The sequence below is a fragment of the Bos indicus genome, chromosome 12 (assembly GCF_029378745.1).
Source record: "Bos indicus isolate NIAB-ARS_2022 breed Sahiwal x Tharparkar chromosome 12, NIAB-ARS_B.indTharparkar_mat_pri_1.0, whole genome shotgun sequence".
Lineage (NCBI taxonomy): Eukaryota > Metazoa > Chordata > Mammalia > Artiodactyla > Bovidae > Bos > Bos indicus.
Window position 1 is genome coordinate 71,051,038 of NC_091771.1, and position 16,054 is coordinate 71,067,091.

Here is a 16,054-nt window from a genome sequence, read left to right on the forward strand (position 1 = left end):
CAATTCCAAAGTCAAATCAACAGAAGAGGCTATTTTTAAAGAAGACTGGTATACTTGTTCCATTCTAATTCTTCTCCCTCATTAGATATAACATTACAAATTTGATTCATATTTTAATTTTGTAAATACTGTATTTTATAAACATTTATTTTTTTCCCATGTTTCGAATGAAAGGTCTGAATTTCATATTTGGAGTCTCAAGAATTTGGGTTCCTAAGGAATTTTCTTAGAAGTATGATATGTAACACGGAACTCAGCATAAAACCTTCTGTGGTACTTGTAAGTCCTTCAAAGCAGGTTCATGGCTCCTCGAGGCCCAGATGCCATGATGATGCAGGATAATAGCAGATGTTTCCATGGGATGAGATTCTACATCCAGAATCTTCCAGGCAGAGGGAACTTCAGGGTCCATCCTTAATCAGTTGACCTAACCCAGTTTCTGGAGGCTTGGCTTTAGGCCTCAGAGTGCTCTTAACCCCTCCTAGGTGATGCTAAGGTACAGTCAGGATGAAGACCACTGTGTCAGGAGGAGTAAAGTTATATTTAGCATCCTAATGTTATTATTTTCCCAGATTCACTGATTTTCCTCCTTAGCTCTGGATCTGTCTCAGCTCTGCTGTTTGTCACCTGTTCTCCCATTTCTGAAGGTAAATTGCCCCTTCATTTTTCCCACAAGCTCATTTTTCCTGCTTATATATTTCACTCAAGCATTTTTTCTTTGTCTGATATAGCTTGTTTCTGTTTTCTGTGTTTTTTAATTTTTCTTGTGAAGCAGAATTGGTGGAGTTGGGTAAGAAACCTTTTAAGTATGTGTGGAAATGTAATGGAGAAACTATAATGAGTAGGGAAATTTTAGCACTTAATCCTGTGAGAAGTTCCCCTAAGAAGCAGGAAATGGGGCCCAAAGTCAAGTGCTTTCAGGAGGCTGAATACCAAGGACTCTACCAAGAAATGTCTGCCCCAGAGACTCTCAGATTCTTGTAGAACCTTTATCAAATGTTGTATTATAATAGACTCTTTTAAAAAATCTTTCATGATTTCATAGTTGTGAAGAATTTCTATGAAGATGTAATAACTCTATTCTGAATTGGTTTGTGGAAAGAATATTCACAAATCAAACTTAGACTGACGTTAAAGATGAAGAGTTTGAGGGAACAACTTTTGATCTTGTGCCTGCTTATCCAGAATGTTTTAATTTGGTTAGTTTCAAGTTTGATAGGGAATATTTTCTCAGCTGTTTTATTCCTCACTAGTTGAGGATTAGTATCCAGAATAGACAGAAGAGTAGAAGCTATAGGCCATGGACTGACATTACTCCTTAATGAGGCTGTTTGCTCACCTGGGTTATTAAAGACTGTCTCTCAGCAGATAAACCCAGACACTTAGGCAGTAATGACCTGCCTTTATTTTGCACTCTTTTTTTGCTGAATTTCTTGCATTTATTAGTATTCTTTTAGATGGGTGATATTACTCCTTACTCCTCCTGTAATTGAAATGATATTAGGATCAAATAGATGAGTAACAGACAGCTGAGTAACACCCAACAAAGGTCCATCTAGTCAAAGCTGTGGTTTTCCAGTAGTTATGTATGGATGTGAGAGTTGGACTATAAAGAAAGCTGAGCACTGAAGAATTGATGCTTTTGAACTGTGGTGTTGGAGAAGACTCTTGAGAGTCCCTTGGACTGCAAGGAGATCCAACCAGTCTATCCTAAAGGAAATCCATCCTGAATATTCATTGGAAGGACTGATGCTGAAGCTGAAACTCCAATATTTTGGCCACCTGTTACGAAGAACTGACTCATTTGAAAAGACCCTGATGCTGGGAGGGATTGGGGGCAGGAGGAGAAGGGGATGACAGAGGATGAGATAGGTGGATGACATCACTGACATCAGTTTGAGCAGGCTCAAGGGTTGGTGATAGAAAGGGAAGCCTGGCAAGCTGTAGTCCATGGGGTCACAAAGAGTTGGACATGACTGAGAGACTGAACTGAACAGACAGCAGTGATTTCCAAAGAGAATCACAGTTTTAGGGCATTTTGGGATGGCAGGTGTTACCACTGGGCTTCTGGTGGAGAGCCACAGGTTTGTAGCCTGCAGCACTGGGCTTCCCTTGATCATATCTGGGCTGGGACTGTCATGTGTAGTTTGACTTTTTGCTTCTCTGTATAAGTCTCCAGACTTCTATCTCAGTAAACTGTATCAACAGTGTGTTTTACAATCTATGAGGGGCTCTTCTTAAGCTCTTAGTGCCTCCAGGGGTGAATGATGAGGCTTCCTAGAAATGTAACATTGAGCCTTTGTGTTCTTGAGAACTGGTCATCTTCCTCTGATATGGTCATCTTACTCATAATTCTTCCAATAAAGAGTCTTCTCTTCTCTGGAGTAGATGAAAGCTCCTATGACCTTGTGGGAGGTTAGGCAGGTGTTAAGGCCTGTGAACATGTGTGTGTAGAACAAGACAGATGTTTAGGACTTCAGTGTCACATCCTTTTGAGAGATGGAGTCAGCTTTCTGTAAATAATCTGATCAGGCACTAGTTAGTTGAGCAGAAAATGCTTTTTAGTTATGCTTTGTGATTTGAGTTTGGGATTCTTCTCCTTCTCTTCCTCTTGTGGGTTCCTCAACATTTTACAGACAGAAGAGAGCTATCACAAACAAACCTGTCAGGGGACTTCCCTGGTGGTCCAGTGGTTAAGAGTCTGCCTTCCAATGCAGGGGTCACGGATTTGATCCCTGGTCGCGGAACTAAGATATCACATGCCTCAGGGCAACTATGCTGGCACTTTCCAACTAGAGAAGCCTGCACACTGCAATGAAGACCCAACGCAGCAAAAAAAGAAAAAAAAAAAATAGGTTTGTGTTGGAGATTTCTTGGTGGATGATGTTTTACTGTCGAGTAGACCAGTTAAAGTTGATAGAGATCAAATCTAGACATTAATTGAGATTGATTGAGAACAATCAATGTTATATCCTGTGGGAGATAGCCAACATACTCAAAATATCCAAAAAAAAAAAAAACCCTTGAAAGTCATTTCACCATCTTGGTTATATTAATCACTTTGATGCTTGGTTTCCACCTAAGTTAAGCGAGGGAAAAAAAGAAAAATCTTCTTGACTGTTATTTCTGCATGCAATTCTCTACTGAAATGTAACTATTAAAAAAATGCTCCTTTTTAAAAACAAATTGTGATGGGCAATGAAAAGTGGATACTGTACACTAATGTGGAATGAAAGATATCACTGGGTAAGTGAAATGAACCACCACCAACCACACCAAAGTACAGTCTTCATCAAGAGAAGGTGGTGTGTATATGGTGGGACTGGAAGGGAGTCCTCTATTATGACCTCCTTCCAGAAAACCAAACAGTTAATTCCAATGAGTACTTCTCCCAGTTAGGCGAACTTAAAGCAGCACTTGATGAAATGTGTTGGAATTATTCAACAGAAAATGAATCATCTTCCATCAGGATAATGTAAGACCGCATGTTTCTTTGATGACCAGGCAAAAACTGTTACAGCTTGGCTTGGAAGTTCTGACTCAACTGCCATATTCACCAGATACTGCTCCTTCGGGTTTCTGTTTATTTTGTTTTTTACAAAATTCTCTTAATGAAAAAAGATTTAATTCCCAGGAAGACTGTAAAAGGCACCTGAAATCGTTCTTTGCTCAAAAAGATATAAAGTTTTGGGAAGATGGAATTATCAGGTTTCCTGAAAAATGGCAGGAGATAGTGGAACAGAATTTTGAATAGGTTGTTCAACAAAGCTCTTGGTGAAAATGAAAAATGTGTCTTTTACTTAAAAACTGAAAGAACTTTTTGGGCAACCCAATACTAAGGCTTTATTGTCTTTGAATGTAAGATTTTGACTTATGTTAAAACTGTTGTCTGCTTGTCTTACTGGAGAGAGTAGATCTGTGTATTTTTCTTTTAGGTTAGCCATGAATGTAGCATTTTGTCAAGATGGCTTTTTAACATGCTAACAATAAAAGTACAGCTTGTGTTAAGAAAAACTGGCATGACTTGTATTTCTAATTAAGGCTTTTTTTCTTTCAGGAAGGCACCAAAGTAGTTCTGCCCATATTTTTGGGCAAAATTATTAGTTATGTTGAAAACTATGATCCCGACAATTCTGCTGCTTTGCATGAAGCCTACGGCTACGCAGCAGGGCTGAGCGCCTGTGTGCTCGTGTGGGCCGTTCTGCACCACTTGTGCTTCTACCACATGCAGTGCGTGGGCATGAGGCTGAGAGTAGCCGTGTGCCACATGATCTACCGCAAGGTGAGTGTCACTCGGTACCACAGTGTGTTCCTCTCCTGAAGCATCAGGAACATTTAGTTCTCTGTAAATTAAACATCTTGTAACTGGGATAATTTACACCTTCCTAGAGAAGCTTGCTATTTGCATCAGGCCAATTTTGTTGTTGTCATTTAAGTAAAATTTACCAGTAAATAATGAAAAGTTTTGTATTGAGATCGGGTCAGAGCTGCCTTTGATAAATTTTATCCACAGGTTTATATGTAATATCCACGCAGCTTGTAATGGAATCTAATTAAAAAATAAGTATAAAAAGTGTCAAGTTGGTTTTCAGTGTTTTCATGCCTTAATCTTGTAGCTGTATTTGTGGCAATTTGTTGTTCATTAAGACCATCTTTTACATCAACTTTGTATTTAAAAGTAAACTTCATTGATCGGATTTATGAAATTAAATCTAGGAGCACAAAATGTATTTGAGAAAGGGAATGATTATATGTTTAAATGACCCATCTAGACATATTGAGTGTAATTGTGTGAACTAAAGAAAAATATAAATGGAATCCATGCCAAACATAGATTCTCTCGCTATATTCTATAGCTATGATTTTTTATAATGGTATTAAAGAATAGAGCTGAATGTTGGGATGAAACTTGAAATCTTATGCAGCTTTTAGTAATTTTGGTGGGAATTTGTTGCTATTCATTCAAGTTATTTTCTTAATTCAATATTTCCTTTTTCTTTAGTATGCATTTTAGCACTTTTAATAAGACCTGACTTGGTGTGTTCAGTGATTTTGTGTTGAGAATCGCCATGGAATTATTCTATAGTTTAACCTAGTCTTAAGTAGTTTAAAAGAATTAAGGATTTTAGCTGTTTTCACAAGGGAATTGCCACAGTGTTAAGAACTGAAGGGCTCTATATAAACTTGACCCGGCATATCTCTTTGCCCTGGGCTGTTCGTTTTTTTCTAGGAAAAAAAAATTTATTGAGCTGTATTTTATTCTTGAAATTTGCTGAGAGAATAGATTTTAAGTGTTCTCACCACACACACAGAAGAATAACTATGTGCGATGATGGGTTCGTTCATTTGTTTTCCTACTGTAACCATTTCCCAATGTTTATTTACATCAAAACATCAAATTGCACATAGTAAATATATTTAATTTTATTACAAATGAGTAAAATCCTCAATGAAAGCTAAAACCAGGCGATTTAAATGAAAATTATTGATTCTTTTCCTATTTGTTACTTATCTAGAGCTCCTATTTCTTGGAAATACATTACTGGGGAAAATGTAGAATGTCTTCTCCCATCTTTGCTTGAGCAGACTCTTGTTAAATCTCGGGACTGTGTGGACTCGGAGGCCTGGCATCTCACTGTCTGTGTTTGGCACATGAGCCCAGTTTCTCCTTGGGTAACATATCTTCCAGTTAAGGGTCTTCATTGTCAGCCTTCATCATTTTTGTTATTCTCTTGCACCTTCTGCCATTTAGTAGACAAATACTCAGATGTCCCCACAAATTAGCTAGATGTTCATCTTTCCAGATCATACTTAGCTCCCATAAGTATGCAGGAAATTTCACCAGAACTGCAGTGTGAAAAACTTAAGTTAGATTTGAGATGATGGTTTAGTCAAACAAAGCTCTTTCTTTGCTGCACAAGTGAGCCACTGTTCTGGTTTTTTCCCTCTTCCCGCTAACACTTTGGAATGTCTCCTTTGGGGAATCTGATCTGACCTTGTATGTTGCTTATGGGAATGTAAACATTTCCCAAAGTGTTCATTTACTGGCTTAATTAGCCTAAAACAATTGTTTCTTTACAAAGTCAGAAACTGTATACATAACCTGAAATTCCAGAAACATGGGAATTTCCTCGTGCACAGCCTTACATGTAGATTTCTACTGAGATGCAGAAATAAGACACTTCTTGCAGGTCACAGGTGGACCAATTCCTTAGGGTAAACCTGGTGCTGCCGAGCAGCTCTGAAAGGCCCCTGTGAACATCTGTGGTTCATGCTGAGGCCCTGCCTCCTGATGCCTGGTCCTGAGGAGAAATCAGGTCGGGTGTTGGAAATGGAATGGCTGCTAAGCTCAAAGTCATAGTTTGTAATTTTGAACAGGTATCATGTATAGTGGAGAAGGAAATGGCAACCCACTCTAGTATTCTTGTTTGAGGAATTTCATGGACAGAGGAGCCTGGAGGGCTACAATCCATAGGGTCACAAAGAATCAAACGTGACTGAGCGACTAGTACACACATCATATATAAGATGACTTGTCATTTATTTACCTTTCTGCAGCTTTGATAAAATTGCTTTTGGCTTTGGTTCATTCATTTAAAAAAATTGTGGTAAAATATACACAACATAAAATTTACCATTTTAACTGTTTTTAAGTGCACCGTTTGGTGACATTAAGTACATTCACATTCTTGTGCAGCCATCACCACTCTGCATCTCCAGAATTTTTTCTCCTTCCCATACTGAACCTCTGCACTCATTAAACCCTAACTCCCCCGTCCCCTCCTCTTAGTCATTATCCTTCTACTGCTTCTTTCTATGAATTTTACTCCTCTAGGTCCCTCATATAAGTGAAATCATACAATGTTTGTCATTTTGTTTATGCCATGTAAGTACACTGTCTTTAAGATTCATCTGTCTTGGAACAAATGTCAGAATTTAAGTCCTTTTTAAAGATCGAATCATATTCTTTTACATGTATATTCAACATTGTATGTATCCATTCATCTGTTAGTGGACATTTGAGTTGTTTCTACCTTTTGACTATTGTACATAGTGCTGCTATGAACATGGTGCACAAATAATCAGTTCAAGTTTATGCTTTAATTTGAGTACATTCTCAGAAGTGAAATTGCTTTACTATATGTTAATTTCATGTTTGGTCTTTTGAGGAACTGCCATAGTCTCTTCCATTGTGGCTATATCAATTTTAACTTGAGGACTAAATGGAACATTTTTATGAACCATGACATTTTGTTTGGATCGATGGCTACAGCTGGTGGTCTGTTGAAACAGCTCAAGGTGGTCTGTTCCGATTCCTCAGATCTCTAGGGAATTTTTCAGAGCCTTTTATCAAATGAAGGAATTATACAGCATAGGCTGTGCTTTTTGTCAAGTCAGCAGACTGGCATTAAGAACACAGGTTCCTCACAGGATTAGTGTTTTGAATATTATACTGGTTAGTTTTAGAATGAGGAAATTAAGACCAAAGTGTTTAAATGATGTCACACCTCGTATTAATCTCTTTCCTTGAGGCAGGCTCTCCACTCTCATCTTGTTGTTGTTGTTCAGGCACTCAGTCCTGTCCAGCTCTTTGTGACCCCGTGGACTGCAGCACACCACCCTTCCCTGTCCTTCAGTGTCTCCTGGAGTTTGCTCAAACTCATGTACATTGAGTCAGGGATGCCATTCAACCATCTCATCCTCTGTTGTTCCCTCTTCTTCCTGCCCTCATTCTTTCCTAGCATCAGGGTCTTTTCCAGTTTGTCAACTCTTGGCATCAGTTGGCCAAAGTATTGGAGCTCCAGCTTCAGTATCTGTCCTTCCAGTGAATATTCAGGGTTGATTTTCTTTAGGATTGAGTGGTTGGATCTCCTACCTATCCAAGGGACTCTCAAGAGTCTTCTCCAACACCACATTTCAAAAGCATTAATTCTTCGGTGCTCAGCCTTCTTTATGGTCCAACTGTCACATCTGTACATGGCCACTGAAAAGACCATAGCTTTGACTATATGGACCATTGTTGGCATAGTGATGTCTCTGCTTTTTAATATGCTGTCTAGTTTTTGGCTCAGAATTGCTTTGGTTGACCCTTAAGTCTATATTTATATTTCTTTATCCTTCAGGCAGGTCCAGGTTCACTGAGAAACAGGGTGGAGGGTTTTGCTTCTGTCTCCTGCTCCTCCCTTTGCTGTCCTTGTGGGCAGGGCTGGCGCCACATTGAATCATCAAAGGATGAACAAGGGTCCCTAGAGCCCTGCTTTCAGGCATCATCCTGCTCGTCCTGACACCACACAAGACCCCATGAAAATACAGTCCATTCTGCTATGTTCTCAGACTGACTTGGTATCACTGCAGAAATCCGATTCTCTATATCTTTCTCTCATTTCAGTCACTTCGTCTGAGTAGCTCAGCCATGGGGAAGACCACCACAGGCCAGATAGTCAACCTGATGTCCAACGATGTGAACAGGTTTGATCAGGTAAGCTGCCTGAGGGATCCTCTTCCATTCCCTATCGTTCTCACTGGATTTAGCTTATTGGGATGCCAGGTGCCAGGGTTTGGTGTCAGCCAGGGTTCGGTTGAGGACATAAGACAAGGGTTCTCTTTATCCAATGCTCATTTTCTGTATGCAGCTTAGATGTGATAATATGTGTTGTCCTGTAGATGAGGGTTTTATTTTTCTGACATTGTCTGTAACATACCTTAGTAATAGACAGGCACCAGTGTTCTTGCCCAGCTTGGTTAGTGTTCCTAGGGGTCCTCCTGGAGTGACCCTTCTTGGTACATGGTGTTGGTGTTGTGGGATTGTCTTCCTCCTCCTCTGGATGATGTAGGCCTGGTGGGAAGGGATTGTTCTTTCTGTGTGCCCTGTACAGTGCCTGCTGCATAGAGAGCCTTTGAGGAATATGCCAAGTGTGTGGTCCCCAGTCAGACACAGCCTCCTCTCTGCTGTCCCATCGTACCCATTTCACACTTACTTTATGAATAAATCATGTTACCCAGAGTGTTGTAGCTGTTGGTCAGATCTGTATAGACCACTTCTCTTTCCTGGATGATCCTGACCTTTAAGTTTGGGGGCTTCCCTTGTGGCTCAGGTGGTAAAGAGTCTGCCTGCAATGCAGGAGGCCTGGTTTCTATCTCTGGGTCAGGAGATTCCCTGGTGAAGGAAATGGCAATCCACTCTAGCATTCTTGCCTGGGAAAATCCCATGGACAGAGAAGCTTGGTGGGCTACAATCCATGGAGTTGCAAATTGGGCATGACTAAGAGACTAACACTTTCACTTCTCCTTCAATTATTTATTCATTAAGCATGATGTAAGGCCTCTACTTAATTTGAAGGTGAATAAGCCTTAATTTCTGCACTGGAAAGGCCACAGCCTGTCTGGAAGGTAAATGCACAAGTAGATATCGGAGAGTGTGGTAGGTACCATAATATAGGCTCTTCTATGGAGATGGGGGCTGAATTTTGGGACAGAGAGAGTTTGGGGAAGCCCTGAGCTCATCTGTGTTGTGGACAAAATCAACATCTTCCTTCAGTGCTACTGGTCAGGTTCTCCCTGGCACGTCCCTGAGGCTGGCCCTGTGCTGCCCCAGAACAGCATCATCTGGGGTGGACACTTGGATTTCTGCTTCATCATGAGGTATAAAACTCACTGATATCATTTCTGTTTAGATTTCTGCCTGTTTATTTAGAACAGATTGTTCTACACTTTGTCCTTACTGGTTTTGATTTTCTACAGTTCTAAGAAGGTTTTGTGTTTCTCTTTTAAGGTTACAATGTTCTTGCACTATCTGTGGGTGGGGCCACTGCAGGCTATCGCAGTGACTGCCCTGCTCTGGATGGAAATAGGAATATCTTGTCTTGCTGGGATGGTGGTTCTCATTATTCTTCTGCTTTTGCAAAGCTGTGTTGGAAATTCGTTTTCGTCACTCAGGTAAGAGAAACACTGGTTTAAAAACTAGGTGATATGTGCTTGGTAACATTCACCATTTGCTCGATACTTCTCTTCAAAAACAAAACCAATGCCTTTTCTAGTCTCTTCTTTATGTGGATTGTAGGGCCTTCAGGCTTCGTCAGTGGAGGCTCCAGCCCTAAGCTGAAGGCTTATCGTGAAGAGGGAAAGGTGACGGCGCTCACTGGCTCCTTCCAGCACCATACCTGTATAAGTGGAGTGTCCTTGAGCAGAAGTTACCTATATTGAAGTTATTTAAGTATTATTAAATAGTAACAATCCTATATGCTCAAGTTTAGCTGCATGTATTTTTGTTATGCAATTTTCAGGTATCTATGTTCATGTCTTGGTTTTAATTCAGTGTTTCCATTAACTTATATGAGCCTCAAGGACAAGGTCAATCTTAGTTAACTTTGTCTTTATACAGCCACGCAGTCCCAGCAGCATATGTGATAGAACAGTGGCTGGTGATGAAGGGCCTAATGGTGATGAGATAGACCTGAAGCAGGTCCCAGAGGGTTGGAGGTGGGTCATTGTCCAGGTTGTCAGGTGATGGGGGTATTGTGCTGTTTGAAGGTTTTTTTTCTTCTTTTTTTTTGGTGACTATACATGTGATATTTTTGTCTATTTTAAATTTCCTTTCCTATCTTGCTGTGGAGAGATGTTTCTTACCCTTCGAGGCCCTGTTGCAGTGCTGCCAGGTCTCTGAAGCTCTTGCTCTCCTTTCCCAGTGGAATTAACAGCCTGATCTTTTCTGCTCACCGGCACTTCATTCCTATTTTATCACCACACAGACACTGTCTTCCCGTTAGATTCAGTGTCTTTTTGCTTTCCCTGCCCAACTGAGACCTTAGGTGGAGAGTTCGTACCTGACTTACTTCAGGTCTTCCTCAGCCAGTATTGTGAGCTCTCCAAGTTACTCCTTGAATTGGACTGAATGGTTGACTTCCTAGAAGTCTTTTTCTCCATTTGCACTTTGAGAAGGACCTGCCTGTGATGTCAGCACAGAAGAGCTGTAGGGTATCATGGATCCCTGGTCCCTCCCTGTGCCCCCTGCTGCTGCTGAGGAAAGTTGGGCTGTGGTCACTGGGGCTCATCTCACGTCTGTCCCCTCAGGAGTAAGACTGCAGCTCTCACAGACGACAGGATCAGGACCATGAGTGAAGTCATAACTGGCATCAGAACAGTAAAAATGAATGCTTGGGAAAAGTCATTTATAGACCTTATTACCAGACTGAGAAGGTAAGTTTTTGTATGTATCACACCATATTTTTTACTTTCCCCCCTGCTTTTACAGACTGAAATTAAAAGTCTTACCACTTTTCACATGAAGATGAGCTTAAATACTATGAATCCACACCTCACATGTGGCAGGCGGGTTAAGTGAAAGAGGGGAGGTGTCATTTTAATCTGCTGTTCCATTTATGATCTTCTTAAAGGCAAAATTATATATGCTTCTGAAGTCAAACAGTCAATAAACACATGAAAAAAATGTTCAACATCACTCTTTATTAGAGAATGCAAATCAAAACTACAATGAAGTATCACCTCACACTGGTAGGAGTGGCCATCAAGAAAACATCTACAAACAATACCCTTTTGCTCTGTGGTGGGAGTGCAAATTGGCACAGCTATTATGGACAACAGGATGGGGATTCCTTAGAAAACTAGGAATAAGGCTACGTATGACCCAGCCACCCCACTACTGGGCATATGCCCTGAAAAAAAACAGAATTCAAAAAGACACATGCACCTCAATGCTCATTGCAGCACTACTTACAATAGCCAGGACATGTGCTTCCAGAGGGGCCATGGTGCCTGCCTCTGTCTGATGTCTGGGTGTCTCACAATTTTGGGGTGTCTTATTCTCTTCCCCCACAAGTTCATGAGCTCCTGGAGGGGATGGACTGTGTCTTTCTGTCATCAGTGGGGAGCCCCGCCCAGGACTTGTGCTTATGAATGCTTGTTGAATGAATGTTCAAACCCAGTCTGATTGACCCACCGTATTTAAAAGGGTGACAGAAAGCTTCTGCTTAGTTGGAAGAGTGAAGCAGTGATGAAGTGTGTGGTCCTGGTGTCGGGATGGAGCCCTGGAGGTGGACTTGGATATCGATGCTTCTTTTAAAACCTATTCCGTTCTCTCTTTTCCAGGAAGGAAATTTCCAAGATTCTGGAAAGTTCCTACCTTCGGGGCATGAATTTGGCATCATTTTTCGCTGTGAGCAAAATCATGATTTTTGTCACCTTCATCACCAATGAGCTCCTTGACAACCTGATCACAGCCAGCCAAGTGTTTGTGGTGGTGATGCTGTTTGAGGCTCTGCGATTCTCAAGCACCCTCTACTTCCCCATGGCTGTTGAGAAGGTGTCAGAGGCCGTTGTCAGCATCCGAAGAATCAAGGTTTGGGGACAAATAACTTTTTAAAGTTATAGGCAGATTTTACCTAAAATAGCTTCCTTATGTGGTCTCACTGTGTACCAGTTAGGTGAGATTTAACTCTCCCAGTGCCAAAGCTGGCAGACTTCCCAGAATGTTGTAGGTATTCTCTTCTTTTATTAGGTAGAGTGTGTTACAGATATCCTAAGACTGGTTCTCATGTAGGGCCAGTAGTATATATAGATAGCAGTAGCACAGGGCTCTTGTGTAGTGATGCCTGCAGAGTGACTAAAATGTCTAAAAGCAAGAGAAGCAAACAGATTACATCTCCTGTGCTGACTCCGATGACTAGGCAGTGACTGCACAGTCCTGGGGTACAGAGTTCCTCTCTGGACCGGGAGGGGAGGAACTTGCTGAGAGCTCTGTGCTGCTTGTACATGAAGAGTGGCCTCAGATTCACTTAATTCTCTGTGTTCAAAAGTGAGTTCTTTCCTCCACAGATGTTTTGCTTGTTGGTGTCTGAGCCTGCCTTTTGTATCTGCCTTTTCATCCCTGCCCCCTTTTAATTACTGCTTAATCCTCTCTCTAACTGCCCTCTGCTTTTCAAATTTGTAATTCCCACCATTATGTGAACTGAGAACATCCACATTCACAAAATGGATTTAGAAAGGCATAGGAACCAGAGATCAAATTGCCAACATCCATTGGATCATAGGAAAAGCAAGATAATTCCAGAAAAGCATCTACTTCTCCTTCTTTGAATACACTAAAGTCTTTGATTGTGTGGATCACAATGAACTGTGGAAAATTCTGAAAGAGATGGGAATACCAGACCATCTTACCTGTCTCCTGAGAAAACTGTATTCAGGTCAAGAAACAACAGTTAGAACTGTTGCTGGAACAAGGAATGGAACAAAAACTGGTTTCAAATTGGTAAAGGAGTACGTTAAGGCTGTATATTGTCACCTTCCCTCAAGGCTCAGTCAATAAAGAATCTGCCTGCAATGTAGGAAGCCAGGGTTTGACCTCTGTGTTGCGAAGATCTCCTGGAGAAGGGCCTGACAACCCACTCCAGTGTTCTTGCCTGGAGAATTGCCATGGACAGAGGAGCCTGGAGGGCTACAATCCATGGGGTCCCTAAGAATCGAACATGACTGAAGCAGCTAAGCACAGCACAGCACATCAAGGCTGTTTATTGTCACCTTGCTTATTTAACTTATATTCAGAGTATATCATGTGAAATGCCAGGCTGGATGCTCAAGCTGGAATCAAGATTGCCAGGAGAAATATCAATAACCTCAGATATGCAGAAGATACCACTTTAATGGCAGAAAGTGAAGACAAACTAAAAACCTCTTGATGAAAGTGAAAGAAGAGAGTAAAAATGTTGGCTTAAAGCTCAACATTCAGAAAACTAAAATCATGGCATCTGGTTCCATCACTTCATTGCAACATATGGGAAAACGATGGAAGCAATGACAGATTTTATTTCCTTGGGCTCCAATATCACTGCAGATGGTGACTGCAGCCATGAAATTAAAAGATGCTTGCTCCTTGGAAGAAAAGCTGTGACAAACCTAGACAGCATTGTTAAAAACCAGAGACATTACTTTACTGACAAAAGTCCATATAGTCAAAGCTATAATTTTTCCAATAGTAATGGACAGATGTGAGAGTTGGACCATAAAGAAGACTGAGCGCCAAATAATTGATGCTTTGGAATTGTGGTACTGGAGAAGACTCTTGAGAGTCCCTTGGGCTGCAAAGATTTCAAACCAGTCAATCCTAAAGGAAATCAAATCCCTAGTACTCAGTGGAAGGACTGATGCTGAAGCTGAAGCTGAAGCTCCAATACTTGGCCACCTAATGCCAAGAGCCGACTCACTGGAAAAACCCTGATGCTTTTTGAAGATTGAAGGCAGGAGAAGGCAGCAACAGAGGACGAGATGGTTAGAGAGTGTCACTGACTCAATCAGTATGAATTTGAGCAAACTCTTGGAGATAGTGAAGGACAGGGGAACCTGGCGTGCTGCAGTCCACGGGGCTGCAATGAGTTAGACACTACTTGATGACTGAACCGCAACAAATGCACTTTTATTTGATTTTATTGATATATACCATGAGCTGTAATAACAGGAAATATTATTCCATATGTTATTTAATATATTCTGATGTGAACTAATACTTTAAGTACAGTTGGTAAAACATTGTTTAGATTGTACAAAGGTTTTTATTGCAAATCCCAGGAAAGCAGTTGTTTTTGTTTGTGCTTTCTTCCACAGTTTTACAATCTGTTTTTTTGTTTGTTCGTTTTGTTTTCTGTAGAATTTTCTATTACTTGATGAGATACCAGAGCTCTACCCTCAGCATCCATCGGATAGTGAAAGGATAGTGGACATGCAAGATTTCACTGCTTTTTGGGATGAGGTAACAAGTCTTCCATTCCAGGATTCTGACTTCTAACAGACAGCTGTGACATGGATTTACTGGAGAATTTTTAGATTTTATGCATGGTGTAAACTGTGACTTGCTTATTTATTGAAAGTATGTTTTAAAAATTCTCAAAATTGGGACTAAAGTTGTATTTAATGGAGATTAAGTATAAAATCAACCTAAGGCCTTTGACTTATTGCTTGCTCTCTATCTCATTTTCAAAGAGCTTTCAGAGTATTAGCACCTTTTGAACTTTAAGTACATACATTTGTAATATTAGCATTTATAGGAATGGACAGAAGATGCTGCAGTGTGGAATGGGTTAATTGCACAACTGGTTGTTTAAGAGGCTTTGGGGAGTTAGTGTACAATTTTGCCTTGATTATCAGATCACATTATTAAACATAGAGTGAAGCTGTGATCTGGATTTTGGTTGAGGTAGGGTGGGGGCTCCCCCATCCTGAGCTTCTGGATGATTCTGTACACTTTGTTGGCAGCCAGGGGCAGGAGGAGACAGCGGGTGGGCATAATGAGCACCAGTGATTCCCAGTTAAAGGACTGCACTTGATGACAAGTTGACAGAGTTGTTGACAAGATGATGACAAGTTGGTGGTTTCCAACACTTGGTTTATTTGTTAGTTGCAGGCAATGAGAAAAAACGACCAGGTCTGGTCTCAAGAAGCTGTCAGTATTGTACACCCAGTGCAGCCCCTTTACCAACGGAAATGCTGCCCCCACCCAGGTTTCATGGTCCTCTCTGCTCACCCTCCTGCATCAGTGTGGATTAGTCAGGAAAACTGAATCCCACAACAGGAGAGGGAGTTCCATGCAGGGAGTTAGTTATGTAGGTGATAAAAGAGGGAGGAAAAATTAGAAAGGGTAAAACAGTGGTGCATGAGACAACCCAGAGATTAGCAATGGCAGGAAGCTGCCCTCATGTCCAGCTCTGGAGGGACTCAGGGAGGCCGCATCTCCACCAGAGGTCCACCCTCCAGAGCAGAGCCTAGGAGCCCGGCTGCTGTCAGAGTGGGGACCACAGAGCACATGTCCTGACTGTAGACTCACCCTGTCTTCCATGCCTGTGACTCTGTGGTGCCACCTGCATCCTGTTCACCTGCTTCTGACTCAGCATCTGCCATCCCCACCTTCAACACAGTGTTTTGTTCCCAGATACATGAAACCACATCCCTGCACCTTCTGTCCATGGAAACTCACACACGGTGCCTGACCTTCCCTGATGGTTTCTCCTACCTTAATATAGTAGATTTATCTCCTGCTTGGTGTTTCTTG

General features: G+C 41.2%; 1 protein-coding gene across 1 annotated transcript in view; it reads left to right on the forward strand.

The window, feature by feature from the left end:
- The first annotated feature begins 3,222 nt into the window (after positions 1-3,222).
- Positions 3,223-16,054, forward strand: part of LOC139176097 (ATP-binding cassette sub-family C member 4-like) — a 163,553-nt gene continuing 150,721 nt past the window's right edge. Inside the window, exons 1-7 of the mRNA XM_070799963.1 lie at positions 3,223-3,246; positions 4,058-4,282; positions 8,390-8,479; positions 9,773-9,936; positions 11,071-11,196; positions 12,106-12,355; positions 14,657-14,758. Of these exons, the coding sequence (XP_070656064.1) occupies positions 3,223-3,246; positions 4,058-4,282; positions 8,390-8,479; positions 9,773-9,936; positions 11,071-11,196; positions 12,106-12,355; positions 14,657-14,758 (981 nt within the window). The remainder of the gene's footprint in view (positions 3,247-4,057; positions 4,283-8,389; positions 8,480-9,772; positions 9,937-11,070; positions 11,197-12,105; positions 12,356-14,656; positions 14,759-16,054) is intronic.